This window comes from Vicugna pacos, chromosome 3 (genome assembly GCF_048564905.1).
Source record: "Vicugna pacos chromosome 3, VicPac4, whole genome shotgun sequence".
NCBI lineage: Eukaryota > Metazoa > Chordata > Mammalia > Artiodactyla > Camelidae > Vicugna > Vicugna pacos.
The window spans coordinates 75,991,190-76,016,766 of record NC_132989.1 but is presented as its reverse complement, the minus strand read 5'-3'; the positions used below and the strand labels follow the sequence as shown (position 1 = coordinate 76,016,766).

General features: G+C 39.3%; 1 protein-coding gene across 9 annotated transcripts in view; it reads left to right on the top strand.

Moving 5' to 3' along the window:
- The window catches only part of MAST4 (microtubule associated serine/threonine kinase family member 4), a 517,925-nt gene that overhangs the window by 430,840 nt on the left and 61,508 nt on the right, over positions 1-25,577 (top strand). For all 9 annotated transcript variants that reach the window (XM_072958571.1, XM_072958578.1, XM_072958570.1 and 6 more), the window contains 4 exons: positions 11,574-11,643; positions 16,878-16,956; positions 22,780-22,937; positions 24,863-24,938. In XM_072958571.1, the coding sequence (XP_072814672.1) occupies positions 11,574-11,643; positions 16,878-16,956; positions 22,780-22,937; positions 24,863-24,938 (383 nt within the window). The remainder of the gene's footprint in view (positions 1-11,573; positions 11,644-16,877; positions 16,957-22,779; positions 22,938-24,862; positions 24,939-25,577) is intronic.

Below are 25,577 nucleotides of genomic sequence, written 5' to 3'. Positions count from 1 at the left end.
CGACTCTATTTAAAAGTATTTTTGTATATACATGTACACGCTGTCAAAAAATAGACCAAAGAAAAACACCGCGACATTATTGTAGCAGGATTACCAATTTCACTTTTATAACTTTAGGTATTTTGCAGTCCTCGACCTTGAGCCCATGTTAGCTTTAGAATTAAGTTTTTTAAAGTTAATTTAAAAGTGAGCAGTTCCTTTTCTATGGATTCTAAACGTTTTACCAGCAAAATCCTGTGTGCATATTACTTCCACCCTCACCATCTGCCTCCAGTTTAAAGCAGTTAAATGGTTTTATGTTTAGCATTTTCCAGTATTAGTAGTACTACTGGAGTTATCCCCTCAGTCTAATTTATCCTTAGTCAGCCCCATGGGGGTGATGGGCACACGCTGCTACCTTCTACATGACATCACCTAGAAAAGCATGTGTCTGCTGGAGGGTAGTGTCAGATCTGGGTGAAGACTGGAGTGTTTTTATGACATACATTGCTGAATAAAAATGTCTTTTTCCTTTCTTTTGGTCTGAGTTAATTGCTGTTGGAAAACATGATGAAACCAGGTAGCAGAACTTTTTCCTATTTTAGAAAAAAACGATGTTGTTAATTAAAAATATGTAAGTAAAATTGTTCTGTGCTAAGGTTCAAAAATGAGATATTCTGCCCTATAGAAGAAACGTTTTGTTTGCTGTAGCTTCGTAGCAGACAGTGTCAGAGCTGGCCCCTCGCTTAGATGTTACCTCCTTCATTTTCCACCTGATAGAGCATGTTTTGAACATTAGGTTTTAAATTATTCTATGAAATTAAGAGCTTTTATAACATTTGAAATTTCTTACTGTTATAACTTGATGAAATTAATAACCAAATGTAGATGTTGTCTTTATTTAATGTCTTGGTAAAACAAAGCCAAAGAGTCCTACTCCAGTACCCTTGGGAAACCAGTCCTGGTCCAACATTGGCCAGGATTCATTGATGGTGTAGTCGGGCATGACACCACTCCTAACCTGCTGCTCCACTAAAACCAGGGTCTCCCGGAGGTCACATGCCTTGATTGCTTTATTAGACAATGTGAGCTTACTCAGTGTGAACACCTTGCAGTATGTGATATCAGAACTGTTTCCTACTTCATGACTATTTCTCTTCCCTGGCTTCCTATGATACGTCCTTCTGTGTTTCCATCCTTCTTGTCGGCTGGCGCCTTTCTATTTCCCCATCCATTTTAACTCTTGGGATCCCTTGGGTTGCATCCTTTGTCACCCTTTTACTTATGACAGGCACTTCTTGACCAAGGTCATCTGCTGTCACGCATGTGCTAATTTTTCCCTACAGTTTTATCTTGGGTTTTTCTCCATCAGAATGTGTCTCACCAGCACCTTAAACCCAACTGTTATTCAATACCAAGTTTCTTATCACCAGTTCTGTTTAATCTCAGTTACTGGCAACATCATCCATGTGGTCACCCAAGCTAGCAACCTCGGTATCATTTTTTGTTAAACCCTTCCTGCTAAGCCTTCCTCTGAAATGCGTTTTATACCTGGCTCCTCTCCCAAGCCAGTGGCTCAGGGCTTTTGCAGTAGAATGAGAACTGGGCTCCATCTTGCTGCATCCTCTCACTGCCTCGCAAATCTGTCTTCTACATGAAAGCCGTTGTTTTTTAAGACATGAACTTAATCATGTCTTTTATCTAAAGAAACATATCCCATGATTTGTCATGACATACACCAGAGTGGTGGATGTCTCCAAGTGGTGTGATCCAAGGACCCGGAGCACCAGGAGACTAGTTAGAAATACAAACTCTCAGGCTCTACCGAATCCTCACTAATTAAGTAACCGCAGGGGCAGTGCCCAGTAATCTGTGGTCTAATAAATCCTTGAGGTGATTCTGATGCACTCTACAGTTGAAGAATTACTGCACTGTAGGTCCCAAAGCCTTGCTGCACACTTGAATCACCTGTGGAGCTTAAAAAATACCCAGGTCCCAGACCAATTAAGTCGGAAACTTCCTGTGTCTGAACTGGCATCAGTATATATCTTTTTAAAAGCTCCCCAGGGTATTTTGATACATAGTAAGGTTAGAGAACAACTTAATCTATAAAATTCACTTTCTCCAGTAGAATCTAAATTAGTGTTTCTCAAACTTGAGTGCACTTTGGAATCACCTGGGAAGCTTTACCAATGACTGATCCTGCCCTCACCCCAATCCCCATTCTGATTTAATTGGACTGAAGTGTGACTTGCTCGTTGGGGTTTTTTTTTTTTTTTTTTAAGTTCCCTCAGCTATTTGAATATGAAGCCAAGGTTAAGAATGACTGTTCTAAAGACAGGATCCTGAAACTCTAGTATGCCCAGGAATCACCTGGGGTACTTGATAAAACAGGAGGGAAGAGTCACCTGGAGTACTGCCCTAAAGGACACTTCCAACTGGCCTTCAGATTTTCCAGCTTGATCTTCATTCATTCTCTGTGGTCCCCATCATTTACTGCCTTGCTCGAATTGTCTCTGCATCAAATTACTTGGCTTTCCTTAAATGTACCTTACTTAAATCATTGGGAAAATGTAGATTATTAAAGCCAATGAATGGTCTTGAATCAACTGATTAGCCACTTGGAAAAGAAATAAACTAGACTGCTGTATCTCACTCCTTATACCAAATAAATCCCATGTAGATAAAGAAAAGTGTTTTTAATTAAAAAAAGAAAGAAATTGTAAAAATACTAGAAGAAACTATGGTTGCATTTATAAAATAATTTGAGAGTGGGGAAAGCCTTTCCAAACAAGGTACAAAACCTAAAAGCCTTAAAGAAAAATGGTTGATAAATTAGGTGAAATAAAAATTTCTCAACAGAAGAGTTACAGCAGCAGTAAAAGATAAGCACAAATGGGAGAAACATCTTCACTGTATTGGCAGAAGTGCCTCAATATACAAAAAAAAAAAAAAACCAAAACCCCAAAACAAAACAGCAAATCATTTTTTAAGATGACTAATATAACAACTCAGAGGAGCAAAGTAAGAAATAGGTACTTTGCACAAAAAGAAACATGAATGCTAAGTTAACATATTAAAAGATTCTCAGCTTCACTTATAACCTAAGGAGATGCATATGAAAATAAAGTGATGGGACCAAAATCCGAAAAAAAAAAAAAATCAGCGTTGGCAGGATTGAGGGGAGATGGTGTCCTATATGCCATGAGTGAGAGTGCACATTAGGGCAATTTCTGTGGAGAATAATTGAGCTATATGCACCAAAGTGAAAAATGAACCCACTTTGGGGCTCAGTAGTTCTGCTTCTAGGTATTGGATATAATCATCTAAGGATTCAGAAGATTTTCATTGAATCATCAAAACAGTGAAATCAATCTAAAGACCCATTAATAGAAGATTAAATTATGGTACCAGATACACTAGAAATTCATTCAATGCTAGAGATGATGACAGGGCTGATACAGAAAGTTGATCTTTCTATATCTATAGAATATTAATCAAAAAACAAGTATAGAATATATAAGCAGTTATCTCTTGAATAGTCGTGGGGGTTAGGCGCACTGACCCCCTGTGTGGTTGAAAATCTGCATATAACTTGGAGTGGCCTTCACATAATTACCATTTTTTGCTGTGTGTAGTAATAACATTTATGATTTACTCTTTTTATGTCTTTCAAGTACATAATACAGTACTGTTAATTATAATCACCATACTGTACCTTAAATCCCAGCAGTTATTCATCTTACAGCTAGAAATTCATACCCTTTGACCAGCATCACCCCATTTCCCACAGCCCCTGGCAACAACCATTCTACCCTGTATTTCTATGAGCTTGAGATGTCTAGACTCCACATGTAAGTGAGAACCTATAGTCTTTGTCTTTCTCCACCTGACTTATTTTACTTAGTATAATGCCCTCTAGGTCCATCCATATTATTGCAATAGGCAGGATCTCCCTTTTTATGATCAAGTAATACTCCATTCCTCCCAAGTGATTCTCTTGTTCAACGCAGATTGAGAACTGTTTACTGACCTAAGGGCATGGAATAGGGGCATGAGAGAAAAATAGAAGGCAAGACTCTCGGTGCCAGGAAATTTCCAAGATCTCGTACTGTATGGTTTGGGGGAAATGAAAGTCAGAATTCTGATTCATTAGACACTTGGTATATTATATATTATTTTATGGTGAAGCAAGAGAATTAAATGTCTTTGATTCTTTTAGATCTCAGTGTATTTCTGAGTTTGAAAACGATCAAGTAACTATTAAAAAAAATACATACACGTATTTTGCTTCTGTCAGATGGAGTTCCTGTGTAACAGAAGCCAAAGGAACATTTAGCAGTTGTTAAGTTGGACCATCTTAAATTTAGTATTTATATTTTTAAGCAGAACTGAAAGGAAGAGGTTTATAATAGAAATTACATTTAGATTACATTTAGTAAGTTGTATGAATGTGCAGCATTTCATTTAAACACTTCCTCTTTGACTAGAAATTACTCAGCAATTGAAGCAAACAATCTGAGAAGAACCAATTTCCTGATATCATCCACCCCCTTTTAGGTAAAAATGGAAATTCTTTATATCTCATTATGTTATGGAATTGAAATCCCTTCATGTAAGTTAGAAAAAATATGCACACCTTAGGTTATATTCTTTAATTCAGTCTTTTATCCACATTCAGAGACTAATTATCTAAGATTAATAGAATGCATCAAATTTCATAAAATTGCATGAAACTTCAGAATATCTGTTATAGTAGCTGTGTTCTTACCTCCCCTTCCTTGACCTTACAGACTCTCCTCAGTAACTTTAAACAAAAGCTGAAAGTAATTTCTTCTCTATTGCTGCAAAGATGAATTACTATAGGTGGAAGGAAAACATACAACTAAAAATCAACTTTCTTCATCACTCTTGACATTCACCAGTCTTTACTCGGGATCACCTCGAGATGTGACATCAATTCAGAGTAATAAGGAAGGGTCAAAGAAAAGCTAAAACATTCTCAAGAACCCATTATAACACATCTCCAAGGAATTCGTGTCAATGCCACAGCATTTCAAACACACTACACAAATTCCAGAGGAATGCGCCATGAAATGGAGACAGAGGCATCCGTGAGAGTCTTATGACATAGAAATTGACCTGTTACTGGATCTCTCTTTCACTCCCTACGTGTTTTCTACCCTATAAGCTCATCAGTCATTCCTTGGAAAGTAGGACGTGTTCATTTGTTCGGAGTCTATTTTAAACACAGTACATTCTCTGGGTCTTATCGTCATTGAGAGTTTGTTTTTTACTGAGTAATTTTGATACATTTAAGGGCTTTCGTTTAAGAAAATGTCTTTTTTGTGTGAATAAGGATCCAGAATTGGTCTCACATCTTGTGAATCTAGAGTTGGTGATGTACCAATCTGCTTCTGTCAGTAGACTTTTAGCTCTTTTGGGTCTTGTTCACCTAATATTTAATCTGTTTTAGCTAACAGGTAGCTCAACGCACTGTACCTAAAAAGAACTTAATGAGTAGTTGTTAAATTAGAAAAAAAACACATTTCTAGTTTACTGTGTAACAAGGGCTAGGTTAGACACTGAGAAGTCAAAATGCACTTTTTGTATGTCTGCACATGTAACCAGAGTTTATCCCTCACCAGCATTGCATTTAGAATTATAAGTTAGTGAGAGGAAAAAAGACATGAAGTACAGTATACATGGCATTACATTTCATTCAGCTTTACCTACAGTGACAGGACATAGAATAATTGAAGTTATTAATTCCCAAACTTCGGTAGTGAACCTACAGAATTTTCCTCTCTGCAGACCTTTAACTAGCACTGTTATCTCATTTCGGTATCTCAAACAGATCAGGGCTATTAAATCTACTCGACATTAAATAATGTGAGCTGGAAAAATGTTATTTGCTCTCAAGTACAATTGAAAAAAAAATGTAACAGAAGTTTTAAATGTTTAATTGTAATATAAATGCTACATATGAGAACTGCGTAAGTATAACATTGTTATATGCAATTGCGGACAGTGTGGAGCATTAGAACATTTTCATATGTTTTAAATTATTTGCGGTGCTGCTTCCATAAAGAAAAGTTCATAAATCTTATGCAGGTTTTCAAGGTAATTTTACATTTTTTAATTGCAGTATAGTTGATTTACAATGTTGTGTTTCAGGTGTACAGCATAGTGGTTTGTCTTTTTGTTTGTTTGTTTGCTTGTTTATTTATTTTTGCAGATCACGTTCCATTGTAGGTTATTACAAGATATTGGTATAATTGTCTGTGCCATACCGTAAATCCTTGTTGTTTATCTATGTTCTTTCTAGCAGTTTGTACCTGTTAATCCCATACCCCTATTTTGTCTCTCCTTCCCTCCTGCTCCCCTTTGGTAACCATAAGTTTGTTTTCTGTATCTGTGAGTCTGTTTCTGTTTTGTTTATAGATTCGTTTGTATTATTTTTTCGATTCCACATATAAGTGATACATATACATATAAGTATTTGTCTTTCTCTGTTTTCTTTCACTAAGCATAACACCCTCCAGCCATGTTGTTGCCAATGGCAGTATTTTGTTCTTTTTTATGGCTGAGTAATGTTCTATCGTGTATCTATACCACATCTTCTTAAACCAGTCGTCTGTTGACGGGTGCTTGGGTTGCTTCCATGTCTTGGCTCTTATGAATTTCTTCTCACACTCCCAAGCCCTGACCTCCCTCATTCTTCCCCATCTCAGTTAGAGCCACCATCCATCCACTTGCTTAGTCCTAAATTCTGGACTTATTTCCTCTTATTTCCTCTCTTTCCCCCATCATTCCACTCAGTCCAGTTTCTCAGTAAACCCTGGTGGCTGTACTGCCAGAACACACCTGAGATCTACTCCCATCCTGTCCCGACCACCATCATCTCTTACCCTGTCTATGCTGGTAGCCTCCTAACTGGTCTCCCTGCTTCGTTCATGCCTGCTTGGAGCCCACTGGTCACAGAACAGCTAGAGGGTTCTTTCTAACATGTAAATCAAATCACACCATTCCCCTCTCTTAGTGGAGGACTGATAAATATTTGTTGAATGAGTCAGTCAGCTGACAGTGACTCGTGGTGCTGGCTGGAGAAGGATCAACATGGCAGAGATGGGGAAACCAAAAGAGGTTCAGAGAGGCCAGACTTTAAGAAGGCCTTGGTCTATTGCGTGGAATTCTCTCTTCACTTGAAAACCGAGGCCTAAAAGTCTGCTTCTATTTATTGGTGCTATGAACACTTGCCAACTCACCCGGAGAGCATGCCACTGAAGACCAATCAAGGTTTTTCTCTGTCAACTTAGAGTCTAAACAGCTGCCCGTGTTTAATGAATATTCCGCAGTTAGATCTGGAGAGGGGCCAGTTTCTGAGACAGCTAAGCAAAAGGATTTCTAACTCTCTTCTTGCATCAGCTGGTTCTGGTAGCATAGACTGAAAATGCTCAGGTGAATTTGAATTGTTATTTTTCCAAGTTCCCTCAGCTTGAGGTCCCTGCATAACTCTTTCATGGTCCCTTTTGTCTGCTAGCACTCGTCTTGTAAGGGGGTCCTAGGTTTGGTCCTGTGAAGTTTGGTCTTCAGATTTTTAAGCAGTGTCACTTCGTTGTTGCGAATCTCCTGTGGAGAGATAAGAAACACTGCTGCTGATTGTTATGGTGTAAAACGTCACAACTCATTTAAGCCGATCATCAAATAATAACAACAAGGATTCAAGTAGGGGCTTCCTCTTTGATCCACCAGGAATTTCAAACGGCAATCATCATTAATTCTTGGATTCTCTCAGTCCGGTTAGGAAATCATGGCAACCCGCAACTCTCATTTTGTGAACAGACAGCTATTAAGAGCACATTAATAATCTATAGTGGGTATAGCATATGCCTTTGAAAAAGATTTGCAGCTTGTTTCTCTGTGATAAAGACACACGACTTCTTCAGGCTAATTACAAAGCAATTAAACAATTTAATTAATCTGGAAATCACTTTCTTAACAATAACTGCCTCTACAATGAGGCACCCTGTGTAGCTCCGTTAGGTAAAGTACTGTTTTGATGTACTGCCTGCGTATTAGCCATGCTAGTTCCCCCTGGGGATCGTGGAGTTAATTACCTATCCAATACCTGACCGCCATGAAGGTTTCCTTCACCAGGTCAGAAGCAGCAGTCTATAAAGTGTCCTCACACTCAGACATCCAAGAGCCAGCAATCCCTGGGAGCGGCAGGATTGGAGTTATCAGCAAGTGCTGCACATATGGGCAGAGAATTAACTGGCACCAGTTTTCATTTGAGAGTCTCCCAGGTATTGCTTTGCAGATGGGTGGATGAATTCAGAGAGCAGTGCTGTGAGGAGTGAAGGTCAAGTCTAGGACTCTGCTTTCAATCTGTCTTGCTTTCTCATCCTGGGGAAGTGCTGTGCATCCCCAAGTTAAGAATATATAAAGTGTGCTTTATAATTCTATCTGTTCTAAGCTAGTGTTGTTTTGTGTGACAAAATAGTGCCCCCAAGTCTTCAGAGACAACATAGAAATCAATTTTTATTTCAAATAAGAACAAAGACTTCAAAGATTGACTTCTGCCTATCTAGTCTGCTAATCTTGTCATTTCTCCCTAAGGAAACAATGAGGACTTTTCTGTAACAAATGACACAAAAGTCTATAGAATACTCATCCACTCTCTTCCTCTACTATTACTACCACCCTACTTCTCCCTAAAAGTTCTCTCTTAATTGGGCAGTCATTCTCCCAGACTGCTCACATTGGAAGCATCAGTCACTTTGAGTTTGTAATCTTTTTTCTCTCTTAGTCCTAATTCACACCAGTTACACTTGGTTTGCTCACCAACATATCCTTTCTGTGGGCTTTCCACACCCTACTCTGGCCCCTCCTCCTTGGCGAAGCCTCTGTCCACTCAGCATACTCATGCCAGTCTCACATCTCTAGCGTCCCTCTCTTGGGTCCAAACATCTGTTAAGGCCCTCCTCTAGGTGGTACCAGTACACATAGCTCACAGCTCATTGGCTTTACCAGTCTGAATCCCCTGCTTCTAGAGAGCCTACTGCATTGTCCTCCTGCGTTTGTTAATTTTCTCCCCTCCCTGAAGTCCTTCCATTTCCTCTCTTAACTCCAGCTTGCTGAACTGCCCTCAAATTAAGCTATAGTCCAGTGTCTTCAGGGAATTACCAGGTATTCTAGCTCTAGCCACCCTCATTTCCTCCAGCATCCCACCATGCCTAGGAGCCTTTGTGATAACATGGGGTGTGTGTACTTGCATTTCACCTAGCTCTTCAGTCTGATGAGAACAAGAAGAAAGAGCTGTGATTGGTGAGATAATAGAGCAGCTCTATAGTCTTGAAGCTGGGGGAGTTTGGCCTTGGTTTTGTAGCAGTGTAGGAGCAGAGAAGAAAGCGAGGAACATCCTCAATGAATGGGCCTGGAAAAGCAGCATAGGATGGGAAGGCCAAACCTGAGGATGAGAAATGGTTAATGGTAGCCTTTTTTTTTTTTTTAAGAGTAGAGTTAAATTAACCTACTTCTCTAGCTCTAGCTCTAGCTCTAGCTCTACTCATGCATCCTCAAAGTGATGGGTCTCCACATATATTATAGGATGTTACATGGCTTCCTGGGGGACCACTCCTTCAAAATCTCTAAAAGTGGAAAGATCTTTAAGACAATTCCTTGTATCTCCCTCCTTCAGATTGTTAAAAATATGTAATAAGCTCTGTCTAGTTGTTCTAGTTGATCTCATAGAATCTCCTGTTCTCTTTACGAAGAACACAGGGCTGAGAATTTGGTGCCAAGTTTCACTGGCCGTGTAACTGATTCTCGGTGAATAGGGCAGCAGGGATTGTTCTCACAATGCCTTGGCTTCAGTTGTTTTGTTTCTCCTCATAATTTACTGGTAGTTTGCTCTATATGGGGTGCGAGCAAAGTGGACGTCTTTTTTCCAAATAAAAAACAAAATCGACACGGAGATTTCTGGCATTTGATTTGTTTCCTTTTAGGAAGCAAGATTTCCAGCCATCTTGAAGTTATCATGACCTTTTAAGGAATATGTAGAGTGATGTACAAACTAAACTGGGAGGAGGGGAGGGGGAATGAAGGCTGTTGAGAGAGGTTGAAAGAACTTAATTTACAGTGCAGATAAATGGACAGAAAGAGTCCTGGATTACTGGCTGGCAAAAGCAGAATCTATTTCTCCAGGGGCCCAAGGAACAGCAGATGCAAAGTCATGATAAATTTCATTGCAGCAGGAAGAAAAGTCTTCTTGAGTCTCTATCCATAAAGAAATGGGCTTCTCCACGCTTCCCAGTTAAATGGCTTTAATTGTGCTATCATAAACCTAGTGGCAACTGTTGAAGACATCACTATAAAATCTGAAACTTTAAGTTAATTGAAAAAATTTCATTAGAGGTGTAGCCAGTCCTGAAGTCCTCGAGGTAACACTGAAATGATCCACTGTAATGTGTTAGTCTATTCTTTTTGGCACACAGGTAATAAATGGTTTACCTTTACAGCTAGGCGCTGACTCCAAGGTGCCATCTTGTATTCCTTATGCCTAATTACAATTGTCATTTCAGTAACGTGGCACCTGGCTTGCTATTAAGGATTAAACATGTCTTCTTGATTTGTTTTCTATGTTTGGAGAACAGAGAGGATTAGTTTGCAGCCTTTCCTCACCTCCTTATTTGCACCAGCTACAGTCCCAGCCGGTCCTCCGGCAACTCTGCCAACGTGATTAAACACACAGAGGGAAGCAGGGTGCTCTGGAGTGCCCTGAACCCCCCTTCCTGCTGCCTGCCACGCTTTCTCAGTCATCAGCTGCAGGTTGTGTGGTCTGATGGTGCAGGTAGCAAGTCCCCCCAGGAGCTGCCCGCTTACAGTGAGCAACCCCACGCTCCACCCGCCTCGGGAGGACTCGGAGAGGACCCCCTCTGCCAGTCTCTCTGTGGCTGTGGCTTACAAAGGCCTCCTAGCCAGTCACCACCCAGCTGCTCAGGAGCTGCTGAAGAAAATATTGGTAAGGGCTGGTCCTGCTGGGCCATTTGAGGAATAGGTCTCAACTGCTGGGTTCTCCCCAGTATTTTATGACTAGTTCTGACATTTCAGCCTTTCCAGAAATGTACTTGGGAATACGACGATTTACTTTTGAAAACTCGGACTTTTATTCAGTTTCTGTAAATAAAAAAGAGAGAGACTACCTCCCTCAAATAGAAAGCGCCACCTTTCAAGTTGAAGCTTACACTTCCTCATCCTCCTGCTGCTGGAGATGCTAACATCTGAAGAGCAGGAACCAAGACAGTTGCATAGTCATTATTCTGGGGGCCGGAATATTTAGATTACTGAATATACAGGCGACTGCCGGCTAGTATAGGTGTGTTTATTCATGTATTACACGCTTGAGAAGCTGTGCTGGAATCAAGCCGACCCCCTGTCTCTGCTCCAAGGAGAACAAAAACATGTGTTGACGAGATGGACATTTTACAAAGGCGTACAGAAATTTATTACTAAAGGGAAGAAGATTATGGATGTAGATAATGATACAAAAATAAAATCATGGTGAAAAATTTTTTTCTTTCTCTCTACAGGAAATAGCCCTCAAGATAGTCCGAGAAATTTCTCCCCCAGTGCCTCTGCCCATTTTTCATTTGCACGGAGGTAAGGACTTGTTGTGAACACAGGAATGAGTGTCAGGTAGAGAATCCCACCCCTCCCCCTGCTGCATTCCCCCCTCTCCCCTCACTTCCCCCACTCCTTCTGCTCCGCTCTCTCCCCGACACCCCTGCCTTTTGCCTTGCCAGGCCCTGTTCATTATCTTCTAGGGCCCTCTCTGAAGCTCCCGGGCCCAAGGTCTCATTAAGGCACTGCAGAACTTTGTACTATTGCTTTAACAGTCTTAATAATGATTTATGCCTCCTCTTAGAGTTGTATGTGCCTCTCTTGGTCCTTCCCTAGACGGTGGGCTCCCACTGAGGGCAGGAAAAACCTATTCCCCTCTTTTCTCCCACCCCTAGTACAGTGTCTTGTATCTGCTTTTGGTGCGCAACGGATTTTGACTGAATTATCTGAGCTTAAATTATAAGGACTTGATTCATCTTTGTGTGCAACTGTTGTTGTTGTTGAAATACTTTTTGTTTTAATGAGCTTCCTTGGGATCACAAGGTATAAACTCTAAGATGCTCCTTTACTTGAGAGCATCAAGCCAGCAATTTAGTCGGCTCCTTGAGATGACGCCATGAGGATGTTTTATGTTCTCTCTTCCTATCTTAGTTTGATTTGGACACCAAATAGCAAAGCAGCTGATCTCATATCTGAGTCAGTGAGTCATGAGAAAGTGTTGTTGCTCAGAGAATAGTGGGCCTGTGATCCAATAGCAAACCTTTTCAGTTCTGGATTGTCTGCTGTGATTTTTCCAAGTCGGAGGAGCCTACACAGCCACTTCTGTATTCTGCATGTGGGATTAGTGTACTTCACCCTGTCGGATTCCCATCTTCACCTTCCTGGGTACCATCATCCCTCTCACACACGTATACCCTGCCGCTTCCACCCAGGAAAAGCACACAGAAAATGAAATTGCCCCTTCAGCTGGGTTTCTGAACACTTGGGCTGGATTCATTTTATGGTCTAAATGCCTTAGATATTTGCTAAATTTTCTTCAAAGACCTAATCATACCTTGAAGTGAAGGAAAGTAGCATTTAATTAAGACACATAGACAAGTTAAAAAAAATAGATGCAACACATGTGAATAACAAGCAAAACCTGCATTGTCTTCATTGCCATTTGTCAGCATGTAATACCTTTTAGATGACTAAATCCAGAGAAAAGGCTCCGTTTGCAGCATTTTCTGAATCTTCTAAAATGAAGTTTGTCTTGTAAACATCACACATTCCCCACCTACGTGTACCTCCACCGTGGGGCAGACACAAGAGTACTTAACATGTGATCTCCAAGGAAATTCCTGAGACCCACATCCTGATTTTCCCTAACTCTGACTTTTGTCCTTTTAGTCCTAACTTTAAGCACTGCAAAGAAAATGTGACTATTAACTGGTCCCACAGAGCCTGTATTTGTTTGCCCGATTAATATTAATTTATGATGGTGCTATTATTCTAAGTGAAAAGGGAAATCTTATAAAAGTTGGTTAAAAAAACACTATTGTCTTTAAAATACATATCTTTTAAAAAGGAGGAATTAATTACTTTGAGTAATAAGAAAGTGCAAATCTCATTACAGCCTGTACTTAAATATGACAGAAATCATTGTCTTTTAATCCTGCCAGATTTATAAAAATGAAGAGAATCTAATAATTAAGTGGCTAACTGGAGGACAGATGAATCTGGTTTCTTTGCTGTAAAAAAAAAAATACACAAACCTCCAGGCATGTTAATTTTTGACAAATAAACCATAAACCGTAACAAGATTACCACAGGAGACCTCTGGTTCATTTTGCAGGAATTTCCAGTTGGAACTCCCTCCACACTCTTCAGAAAGTATTAATTTAGATTAGGACCTGAGTGATCATCTTTTTAAACTTTCACTCCAGTAAACAGAGCACTGTGTTTGCTGTGAAAACTCAAATTGGCTTATTTTTATTTAATATCTGGGGTCTTTGTCTTCCATTTGAAAGTTGATTTTTCATTCAGAGAACGTGGAAATTCCACTCGTGAGTCTCCATTCTCTACCATTGGGCATGCATTTCTGAGCCCTTAGGAAGTTATGCCATTTTGAGAATCCTACATTTTATTATTTTGTATATTCAGTCCAACAAGAGAGGAGAAATTGCCCTAAAAATTATTTTGGGGTAAAGAGATACAGTTCAAACTGATTAACCTTTTCTGATCTTACTCGTAACCTATAATTTTCCACCAGTCGACATCCCTGTAATGTACTAGCTGAATTTCAGACTGTTAAATAGGATGACACACATTTGCTTTCCATATTATCTCATACATATTTAAGAGTAAAATTGTCGAGTTAATTTTTCAGTATTGAGTTAAAATAGGGTGAAAATGAGCATCATAGTGTAGTAGATTTTGTCTGGGGCAAGGAAACATTTTTATTTTGCTAATAACTGTGCTACTGGTCTACAATTAATATCTACAATTAATTACTTAATGTTTTATTCCTTGGTGGTAAGAGGGAGGTAATGACATTGTTCTGCCTTCCCCAGAAGTTGTAGTGTTCTACATGTTAGAAGTTGCTTTGACTTTCCTTAAAAATACAGAAAGAGTCTTGAATAAATGCTATGGGTGGCTCCTAGCTGCCCACTTGTTATTTATCAGGTTAAATCTCAGAACATATTTCCACAAACAAACTGCTGGAACAGACTTGCCTGCTGAGTTCAGGTCATGAGACTCTTGTTGAGCACGGGTGGGCAGAGTTACTCTGGTTACATTATATTGGCATAGTTCAGCTTGTTCCAGTATCAACTAGACCATAAAATGTATCACGCCAGATGACTGTAACAATTACACAAATAAAGAAGTATGCTTCCTCTTCATACAGTTATAACAGCCAGTTGATATTGGGACCTTTTCATTCTTCCTGTGTTGTGCACCATATTAATCTAATTTTTTTATAATTAGTGTTGAAGTCGTGTGGTGGTTGTTTTTTCTTTTTCTTTTCTTTTTTCTTCTTGCCAGTCTCTTTGCATCCTATGCTCTCATCAGATGTTCTTCCTTTCTTATTTTTCCATTTAGTGTAACATTGAGATTTCTACCCACAAAGAAAACTCTCTTTTCAAAAAAGTCTTGTTGCTTTAGCGAGAATATAGTCTTGTTTTCAGATGACATTTTACTGGCGGCTACTGCAAAGAAAAGACAACATTGTTAGGAGGATCCAAACTGTACTTGTGTGGTAGCTTTCTTCAAAAAAGGGCTTGCTCTCTCTTAAGTACTGTTATATAGCATACATAGTAACTTGTGATGTGCGGTTGTCATGGTAATGCAAATGCGGTGGTCCGTTGTGCTCCATTTGAGTAGATAGACACGGACAACGTAGGGAACTTTATGAGACATAAATTATTTCTGGTCTGTAGCAGCACAGAGTACCAAGCACATTCTTGTTTAAACATCTTTCTGGCTGTGTGTTTTCGCAAATGTAATTTATGCTTCAGAACTAATAAGAACATGTCTCCTCTTGGAGTTGTTCATTCATTTGAAATATGTTCATTGATACCTGAGGGAAAAGGGAGTTAATCACAAAGCAAAATCATGGTGGGGGAAATTGTGTCCCTCACTCTTTCCAGAGACTAGTTTCTGATAATTGCTATTAAATGGACTGAATAATTCTTTGACAGTCATATACTTTTTTCTTAAAAATTGGAGGTGTTTAAAATAGGAAGTGCAGGCATGGGTTCTTAAGTCTTTAATAATTAGCCGGATAAAAATAGGACCAACCTGTGACCATTTAACTGATGGTCAGAAGTCTGTGTAAGCATGTGATTAGAATTATTTCCTTCTTAAATATTTTAACATTTTCAGTTGTCTAATATTATTTTTGAAGAACATGTGATTTATTTCTTTTCATCCCTCTTATCTGGTATATTTATAAAAATCTTATTTTGCTTGCTTTTCCCACAAGCATATTTGATTCAATTGTATTCCAATGATGGTTACAGAAATGACAGGTAAATTGTACTAAAATCTTAACATTGTAGTACTTCTGTGATTTGTGCAGCTGAATTTCTCCATTTTCTCTTTGTGGACCATTTACATTTATTGGAGGCAACACCCATGGTGGCCTCTGATTGTATTCTCCTTTGCCTATAATATAGGCTGAAATGTCAGTTTTTTACATAAACATCTAACTGTGACATTTCTCAAATTCAAGTCGAATGCACATGAATTCCCTCACTTCTACTTACTGTGAATGTGTCTATGGTAAATTTGGCCCACTCTTCTCTCTCTCTGGGTAAATTAATACAATTGTGAATTACAAAAAGTCCACATATGATGCTCCATCTAGGAATGCGGTATAGCTCTTTATAAAGGTATGTTTTTCCTGTTTTCTCCTTGGCTAATGTGTGTGTAGTTGTTTTCACAATGTTATGTGATTTTGAAGGCACCGTCTTGCTCAAAATTGCTAATAAAGGGATAGTTTGGAGATAAAAACCACACTCTGTGACAGCTTTGCCTCTGTGACTGGAGCAGGCAGCTCCTCTCTTTGCAGTAGATTCCATCCCTAGTGGAGCGTTTTCATTCTTCACCCCCTGTCACTGGCCAGAGCTGGGCTGCATGCTCATAAACTCTGCAAGAGGCTTTTGCTCCAACACTGTATAAAGCCAGGTCATGGCAGAAGATAATAACTCCTAAGAGGTTCTGAGCACAAGGTCGGTCACTTTCTTAGTGCAGAACTTACTTGCCACTTAAGGCTTGAGCCGGCCATGAGCCCCCTGATCCCTTCTTCCCTAGAGGTGATGAATAGGACTGTTGCCTTGAAAATAATGAGCAGAAAGCCTTTAGGATGCAGTGGAAGTCCCAGAGGCCCTTGTACTGTGCTGGAGTTCAGGCCCTTCCAAAGATCATGGCCCGGGTTATCAGTTTCCAGATAGGAGTGTTTCTCCTCCTCCCTTTCTGTTTTTATTCATCTGAATCTGCTGAGTCTGACCGATGCAGTTATCCCTGGTATTCATTTTGTCAAAGTGTATTAGTGAGAGATCAATAATATGGATCAGCCCATTCACTTTCTACTTGTTTGGGTGTATTGATTCCATTTAAATAAAAGTCAACCTGCTGTATAATGTTTGTTTACTCTGGCCCTTGCTGAACATTTCCACATCCTCATTGACAGTGTTTTTGTCATTTGTTCAACTGAAAATACTCGGTTTCCCTGGGGTTCCCATGTAACAGTACTCCAGTGTGGGCTGAAGCTAATCTCACTTTCTCACCAGGACTGATGGACGCCGCTGGTCCTTGGCTTCTCTCCCCTCTTCTGGCTATGGGACAAACACGCCCAGCTCCACGGTCTCTGTAAGTGCCTGACTTTTCCTCTCTCACAACCCCAGAGAACTTACGCAGGCAGTGCTTTTTCTGGGTGTTTCCTAATAGGAAGGAGAAGATAAATTCTGCATGTCTGCCACTTAGAATAGGCTACGCATCAAATGATGAGCTGACAAGCATAAAAAGGGCATACTTTTTGCCGCAAGCTTGGAAACTATCATGCACAAATTGAGTTAAGTCCCAGGATCACAAGTTGGGAGGAGATGGGGCGCCTTCGTTTCAATACCATTTGGTGTTTGTGGGGGGAAACACAATCTGGTTTTATTGCTTTGGTTCCACGCCAGTGAAATTAGCACTAAAAAGGCCATTAAACTTTGATGTCCTGGGTCTTTTTCTCTTGTGTGGCTTAGATGCAGAGTTTTGTTTTGTTTCACTTTTTTGATTTTTCTCCTTCAAAGGAAAGAAAAAAAGGCAAGTCCTAAATTTGTGCCTTCTGGACAAGAACTTTCTTTTAAGGAGAGATTAAAAGAACTTAGTAGTAAATTAAAGTAAGTAAAGAGACAAGATGGAACCATGAAAATAGGACAGAGGAAGAAGGATGCTCTTGCTGCAAACTACACCCTTTCAACAAGAGCCCTAGCAATGACTGGAAATGATTCAGTAGGTTAGATATATGCTCTCTCAGTTTAAATTCATGATATTGTAGGACATTTGTCTCGACAGAGCCTTGGAAGCTGCTGATCATTTAGAAAGACTCCGTATGTTGTGGATAGACTGGATGCTCTTAAACCAGCCAGGAATGTGGACCTGAGGATTTTAGAACCTTTTCTGAGTCATTTCCATCTCCATTTTGTCAAAAGCTGTGGTTTCTTGCAAAGGACTATCTATTTTTTTCCCCATAAACCTCAGCACTGTGCTAAGCATATAGAGTCAGCACTTAATAATACTTGAGTTGAAAAGAAACTGCAATTAAATTTATAAACTTGAACTGGTCACACCAGTGCATTCTGTTTCCAGAATTCCAGATACAATAAAATGTGGCTTTTCTAGAACACCTTTAAAAAATGGACTTGTTAAAATCTGTTGATTTACTTTTTACTATCTCCTTATGGTATTTTATTGAGAGGAAGTAATTTATTTTCCTATTCATGACTCCATTTTGTTGTGGTATGTGAGTTTATTGTCCGTTTAGATAATTTTTGTGAAACATCCTGACAACCTTGAATAGTTTCAGTGGCATGTTAGCCTCACATCAGGAAACGATGCTTAAAACTCCTGAATGACTTTAGTGGATAAAATTGATAACAATAAAGTCACCCTTGGTTTTTTTGGGTCAGTAACCATCATTGCTTATTGGCCCATATTTTAGATGTTGAAAGCATGGGCAACCACAGCATGTAAATGAATGCTAAAATTGATTGGCCAAAAAGCAAACAAGAGTAATTTTCTCAATTTTAAGGGGTGTTCTTCCCTGGATTCCTGGGTGTCTCCAGTTAGAACCCAGCCACCAGTAGATAGAGAACTTGGCCCTCTGGTCTGTGACTCTCCCATTCATACTCTCCTTTAATCCTCCCCGTTCCCACAATTTGTATCGTGTTCCTTGGCCCTAAGTTCTTTGTAACTATATCACCTTGCTTTGCCCATCAGCCGAGTTTTATTGTAGTTAGGACACAGAAATTCCTCTTTTGCAAGAAAAGTAGGTGAGAGTACAGGATCTTTCTTCTTTCCATCTTTAGTAAATCATGCATTATTTTGTAAACTGAATTTATGAAGCAAGAGTGAGCTACATAGAATTGGACCCCTTTGGGTACAAATTACTTTTGAAATTGTATTTTTGTAAAATACTTACAGTGTGCCAGGTATTAGTCCCACTTCCTAACAAGGTATTGGCTCATCTAATAGCAGCAACATACTTTATAATGTAGTCGCCATTGTTTCTGCCATTTTATTGATCAGAAATGTGAGGCACAAGGAATGAACTGAGGGGTTGTTTTCCAAACCCCCTTATTTTAGCAGTAGCGTTCTAAACCCCAGACGCTTGGCTCTTTTTAAGGAATTTACAGGGTATTTCTTAAAACCAACCTGATAATTCATAAACCTGACCCAGCCATCTGTCATAGTGGAATCATTGCTGCCCCTGACTTGCATGTTATGCCTAAAGAGGGAAGCTTCCTCAGACAGCTTTTAGTCACACGCGCATACCTGTGTTTCTAACAGTTTCTGCCCAGAGGTAAGATAGCTTTTCTCTGAAGAGTTTATTTTATTGAAGAAGGTGGTATCATATAACTGTTGATCTCATATTTCTGTTTTTTCCTTCAAAATGAAATTTTAACTTTTAAAATTACTTCTTGCCGGAAAACATAAGAAACTGTTAAATTTGTGAAGTGTAGGTGCTGTTACACAGAAGTTTAACTATCTTTGTTCCGTATCGGTTATGGTCAAAATGTTCATTGAAACTTTGAGATGCTACTTCTCATTTCCCTTTGTTTCTTTGTGTTCTTGTCCTCTAAATATTAGGGCAAAAATTTCGCAAAACTGCTTAGGGGTTGCATTTTCTTCTTTTCTAAATCTAAACATAATCATTCTTAGATTCTTGTTTTCTGGGTTAACTGGTTACGACCTAGCCAAATAGAAATGCAACGTAGTTATTTTTTAAATAAAAACACAGAATATATACAAATAAAAATACAAACACTGTGAAAATACAGCTTAAGTGTTACAGATAATTGTTGTTAGCCAAATTACAGAATTGCTAATGTTGAAATGTAAGCACCACATCTTTATCCTTTGGATATTATGGAAACTGCAAAATTGGCAAGTGTTAAAGTGCTCTATTCTGAAATTGGAAAGATGTGGTCATATGAAATTGATGGACCACAGAGGATGACTTCCAGAGAAAATTTAGTCTTGCAGCTTCTTTTAACTTCAAATTTTGCAGTTAAAATTCACTTGTGAAACTTTTCCAAGATAATATTCGCATCATAATTTTTAATTTTAAAGTAAGTAATATGGAATTGCAGCAGTTGGAGGACATCTCCCATATATTTCTTACCAGATAAATTATTTTCAACTGAGGGAAAGAATGAAAATAGGACTATAAATCCCTATAAACATGAGATATCACTATAAAATCATATTATTTTTCATAAATAACAAGTAGAAAATTCTGCACACATATGAATAGTGCCCTTTGCAAAATGGTTATCTTGAGAGACTAAATGTTGATTTGAATGGTATCATTACTGAAAACATTTTTGGGGAACTCTTCTAATTGCCTTGAGAACTAGAAGCACAGTTTTTTCCTATAAATCTTCACTCTTTGAAAGTGGATTTGATTTATGATGTCGTCAAAAGTCATAGGCGAACTAGCTGGGCGATGAGACTCACTGGCACCACACTTAGAGAACTTGCTAGAAAGGTAAAGTCATGGGACTCGATTTTTGGGGCAAGTCCCAAACTGATTCTTGAAATTCTTGTAAAAGAGGTATCTTTTCAGTAGGTGCGTGAGGCCCTGAGGACAGCCCCTGCACCCTCTGTTGTCTGTGCCAGTTCTCCTCCGACCTTTGACCTCTGCTGAAAATGACTCCTGGGCTTCTCTGCTGTTTAATACTGACTCACTTTTTTGGGCCCTGTTGGTACCTTTTGAATCCCCGGGCCATTTCACGGGCCTACGGTTGTTCCCAGCGCCATCAGCTCATCCTTGTGTCACTTGGGTTTGCGGTCACCCTATTTCCATTTACACTTTGCTTGTTCCAACCAAGGTGAAAGAAGCTCTCTCCCCAGAGAAGCCTCCTGCCTCCTCACCTCCCTCACACTGTTAAGCTTATAACACTTAGTTATTCCGGGGTCATCATTTGTTGTAACATATCCCCATCAGCAAACCCGGGGCACGACCCCTATAGAGTTCAGTTGTATGGCTATGTGTATGGCTTAACCACAAAGTATTCCTCTTAGAATCAGCACGTTACAGTTTGTTACATTTGCTACAGCTTTTTTAAAAAATAAACTTTTACTTAAATAAATGAAATATTAAAATACAACTAAAGCCCCTCCCCCAGTCCCCTTCTCTTCCCTCCCTCCATAGCGGGAACCACCCTCCTGAAGTCGCCTGTGTCCTTCCCATGCAAGCACGGGTCCATAATACTTCACATGAAACTCTTGAGCATGGTGTGTTTTGGAATTGTCACACTTGAGAAAGGTAACATGATCCCTGTACTGTACATAACAGGTTAGCAACAACTCGACCAGCAGCTCATAACCAAATGTATTAATATTTCTACACCACCCTGAATCAGCAGTCACACTAAGTGGATTAAATACATATTTTAAGTAGCTTTCCATCAGTTCAATTGATGCTTTGCCACCAAAAAGGATTACTGTAAACCTATGAAGAAATTTCTGGGTTTTGAAATCTTGGATATAGAATTGTGACATTGATTGACCTTTGAGACATATGTACAAAATCTTAATTCTGTTTTTCTATTTGCTATTTCCTTATCTTTGCTTCGTGGCTGCTTCTCTTCCGCTGACATTGATTTTATTATTCTTTTACTGACTTTCTGAGTTGGCTTATTAGTTTATGTGTTTTAATTCTTTTTTCGCAGTGACAGTATTTAAGATCATACCTGTACTTTCTGAGTAGAGCTTTGATTTACCTTATAAGTCTTTCTAGTGGTGTTCTCATTTTTATAGTTTATAAAATAATCTCATTTCATTGTAAAAATTCCTCTTTGTCTCAAGTATGTCCTTAGAAAGTGTTTTATAATTTCAAGGTATAGATATTTTTAAGCTTTAGTCATTAATTTCTACTGTTACTGCATTGCAGTGCTGCAGTACTTATGAAGTTTGCTCTTAACATGGCAGTTTTTTTTTTAAATTAAAAAAGCCTGCTAGAACAGAATGTTCAAACGGGGTTATCTGTCAGAATGTGCTTATTCTAACCATGTTTCCATTACTCAAACATTTCTCATCTCTTTTGTTAGAATTGCTTATAGGGTTCACCTATCAATAAAAACAAACAAACAAAAAGCAGTCTCTTTGCTTTACAGTTACATCTCTGAGATTGATTAAAAACAATGTTATTTAGCCACTTATATTTTCTACTTCATTTTGCTCCAAGTATTGAGAGACTGTCTTCAAGAAGCAAATCTATATTCAAGGAATAACTCATTGCCACTGAAGCTGTTTTAAAAAAAAAGTCTGTGTATATCTATAAATATGTGTGTGTGTGTGTGTGTGTGTGTGTGTGTATCCAAAGCCAAAGAAGACAGAAAAAAATCCAGGCTTTAAAACAATGGCATTAATGAGACAAGTATCTTCTTCAACCCCTCTCCTTTTACCCAGGACGCATGTGGATGGTAATTGCAGCAAGGGACAGCATGCTTTGTAAAGGAGATCCCATTACCTTATTTATCATCGTACATCATAGAATTCATCTCATGTTACCTATCTGAAAGTCACAGTGTTTGATTATGGACAGCAGTGGAAGTGAGGGTACAACACTCAGTTGAGAACTAATTTGTCATTTAATGCACCCAAATTCTTACTCCAATTGTCCCTTTCTTGTTCAGGCTTTGACTGGGTCCTATCAATTTTCAGAGCCTGGATTTTGTCCAAAGGATGAACTATCTTTGGGGCAATTATCTTGTAGACAAATTAGATGAAGTAGGGAAGCCACTTTGACCTTTCAGAGACAACATCAAGGTATAGAGTTAGGTACTGGTATCATAATTATAACATGAAAAAGAAGCAGTATAAAATGATGATATAACAAAGTTTAGTGCTATGATCTCATATCCATTTGAAGAATGTCTTTCTGAGGTAGTCATAGAACCTCACTTTGCTTTGTTTTAGTCATCCTGTTCCTCCCAGGAGAAGTTGCATCAGTTACCATATCAACCAACACCAGATGAATTACACTTCTTATCAAAACATTTTTGTACCACGGAAAGCATCGCCACAGAGAACAGATGCAGGAATACGCCCATGCGTCCCCGTTCCCGAAGTCTGAGGTATGTAGATCTGATTGAAAAATGTCACTTAAATGTGTCATCTCTTTTCAACCATTTCAAGGAAAGAATTTGAGTCCTCTAATTCATATATGTCTTTATTGATTTATGAGCTACTATAAATACAATGTGATTTTTCCGCCTATATATGATATTGTAAGTTACTGTTGAAAGACATCGTATTATTTTTCTTTTAAATTCTTATAATTTGCTAATTGCTCTAGTAGCAGTAACCATGATGGACTACCAGGACTACCTAGAAAAACTTCTAGCCATTGGAAATTTCAAAACCATCTAATTATGGTGCTAGATCAGTTAGTTTCTTAAGAGCGAGAAGGTTGACTGAAAAGAAAGGACAGCACATTCAGATTCACATGTGGAGTTCAGATCCACGTTATGAAAGTCCACCCATTGTTTTTTACCATCACAAGTCTTGCTTTCTCCAGGATTATGAGCAAATAGTTAGGAGTTTTTGTCCCTTGAATTTTGTGGATGCCAAAAATTATCTGCTAAACGTTGAGTAGAACCAGTTTTATTTTGGCCTTGTTTCATAGAATAATAGATGTCACAGTTTGGTTCTCCAGGCAGCAGACTCGAACACAGGGATCAGGATGTTTATCAGAGAGTGCTTGGGAATTACACCTGTGCTAGGGAGGGGAGGAAGCAGGATGGGCAGAGGGAGAAATCTAGCTGTAGTACAGGTGACCCTCAGGGAGCTCTGGGGACAACACGACCCATCAGAGCTGTCCCTCTGGGCCAAATGGCCCTTCCTCTATGTCTCAGCCTCAGTCATGGGATGTGGTACCCTGGGAAGGACATGGTCTTGGGTGGAGGGGCTCTGTAGCTGAGGTCATCCCTGATGGGACTGACAGCAGATTTCTGTAGCCCCAGCAGCTGGGACAACAGGTCCTTCTCTGCAGGGGAAACAGGGCAGTTGATCTCTGGGTCCTCCACAGTATGAGATCTTAATGCTGTAGAACTGGTCCACTTTGATGTATTGAGTTTTATTATAAAGCATAGTTTGTCACATGTTCAGCTGAACATCAGAGTTTACTGAGAAGAGTCTTCCCTTTGTACGTTTCTTATTTAATATCATTAAGTAAATATGGCCACATTGAGTAATTGCATTAGATTATTTTGAGATAGGGAATAAAAGACCAATTTTATGAATTCATTTAGAGCCATTGTATTTAACAACATTGGTGCCATTCTTGGTTTTATGACAGGAGTTTCTAGGATATCTAGTGTAAGCAGCTGTATCCTCTGAGGAGCATAGACTCTCCCACTGAAGTTGCATGAGTGTGTACTGCTAGGAAGGTGCATGAACCTGCTACTGAAACAGAGAAAAACACCCAGGTGTATGCCTCTGTTTGATGTTGTCCACAATGTTGGCCTCAGCATCCCAAACAAATATTTGCTAGGCTAGAAAATGGATTTCAGTGGTGACACCTGTGCCGTGGAGGAGTCTTAGACCTCTTCAGCGGTACGTGGCAGAATGCAGGCGTATGATGAAAGTGTGAAATTATACTGTGCGGCGTGTCCTAGATGTTGTGGTTTGTAGCTACCCTGTTTTCTTTCACATTGCAGTTCATTAAGTGGTTTCCAGAACCACACAAGTGCACGCGACATACAGAATATAGTTGCAGTTTAAGAGTGCTTTCTGAACTAGTTTTATATCAGAGCTCTCGTTAATGTGTGTCATTCCACTTCTGGAACTTTCTCTTTGAATCCTATTCAGAGTATCTCTTGTGTTTGTGAGTGTGTGTGTGCACGTGTACTAATGACTGATTTTGTAGTTTATTACCTGATACATTTTTCTTACAAAGATTTCCTAGTACCTTTGGATGCTACCCATTGTTTATAAATAAAAAGCTTATTTTCATTTCATTCTGTGTCACGTTTAAAAGGATAACTTGCTTTGCTTGCAGCCCTGGACGTTCTCCCGCCTGCTGTGACCATGAAATAATTATGATGAACCATGTCTACAAAGAAAGGTTCCCAAAGGTAATGAATTGAACCGAAGATGCCTGGCATCTAAACGAACGGGCAACATAGGTTTAGCGTCTGTAAGGTGGTTTTGTTGTGGAAAGTAATGGTCCAGTCCAGTAATGACTTGCATAAAGTAGCATGGTAGACTTCTTCAGAAAGATAAAATTCCTAAATATTTTTAAAAGCTGCTGAGAATTAGCCATGCCTTCTGTGTGCTGAACTGGCTGTGAAGTGAACCCCGCCAGCTGTACTGCACACTGGGCGGGCCTGGGGAGGTGCTGCAGGGAGCACTGGCCTTGAAAGGCTCTAGACCTTGGTTCTTCCTGTGCCCATGTTCTGGGCCTGCTGCTCTGTTGTTAAGCAGAGACCATTTCTCTTCCTCAGAAGCCTATGGATTGCTATGCCATGAAAATCTTTTACTTTTTTTTTTTTTTACCTAATTTTTCTTTTCTGTGACTCCCAATCTCTTTAGCAAGTATAAGTCTTACCCTATTACTTAGAAAAGAAGGTCCAGTTGCAATGTTCCCCATTATACAGGCAAATAGAATTTGAAAGGACCAGAGAGGCTCTGGTGAAGTGTTGCCAGTGCCCTGGCTGCAGGAGCTGCCCTCTCAGGGTCCTCATCACCTCATTTCCATGGCTTTTGCACCAGAG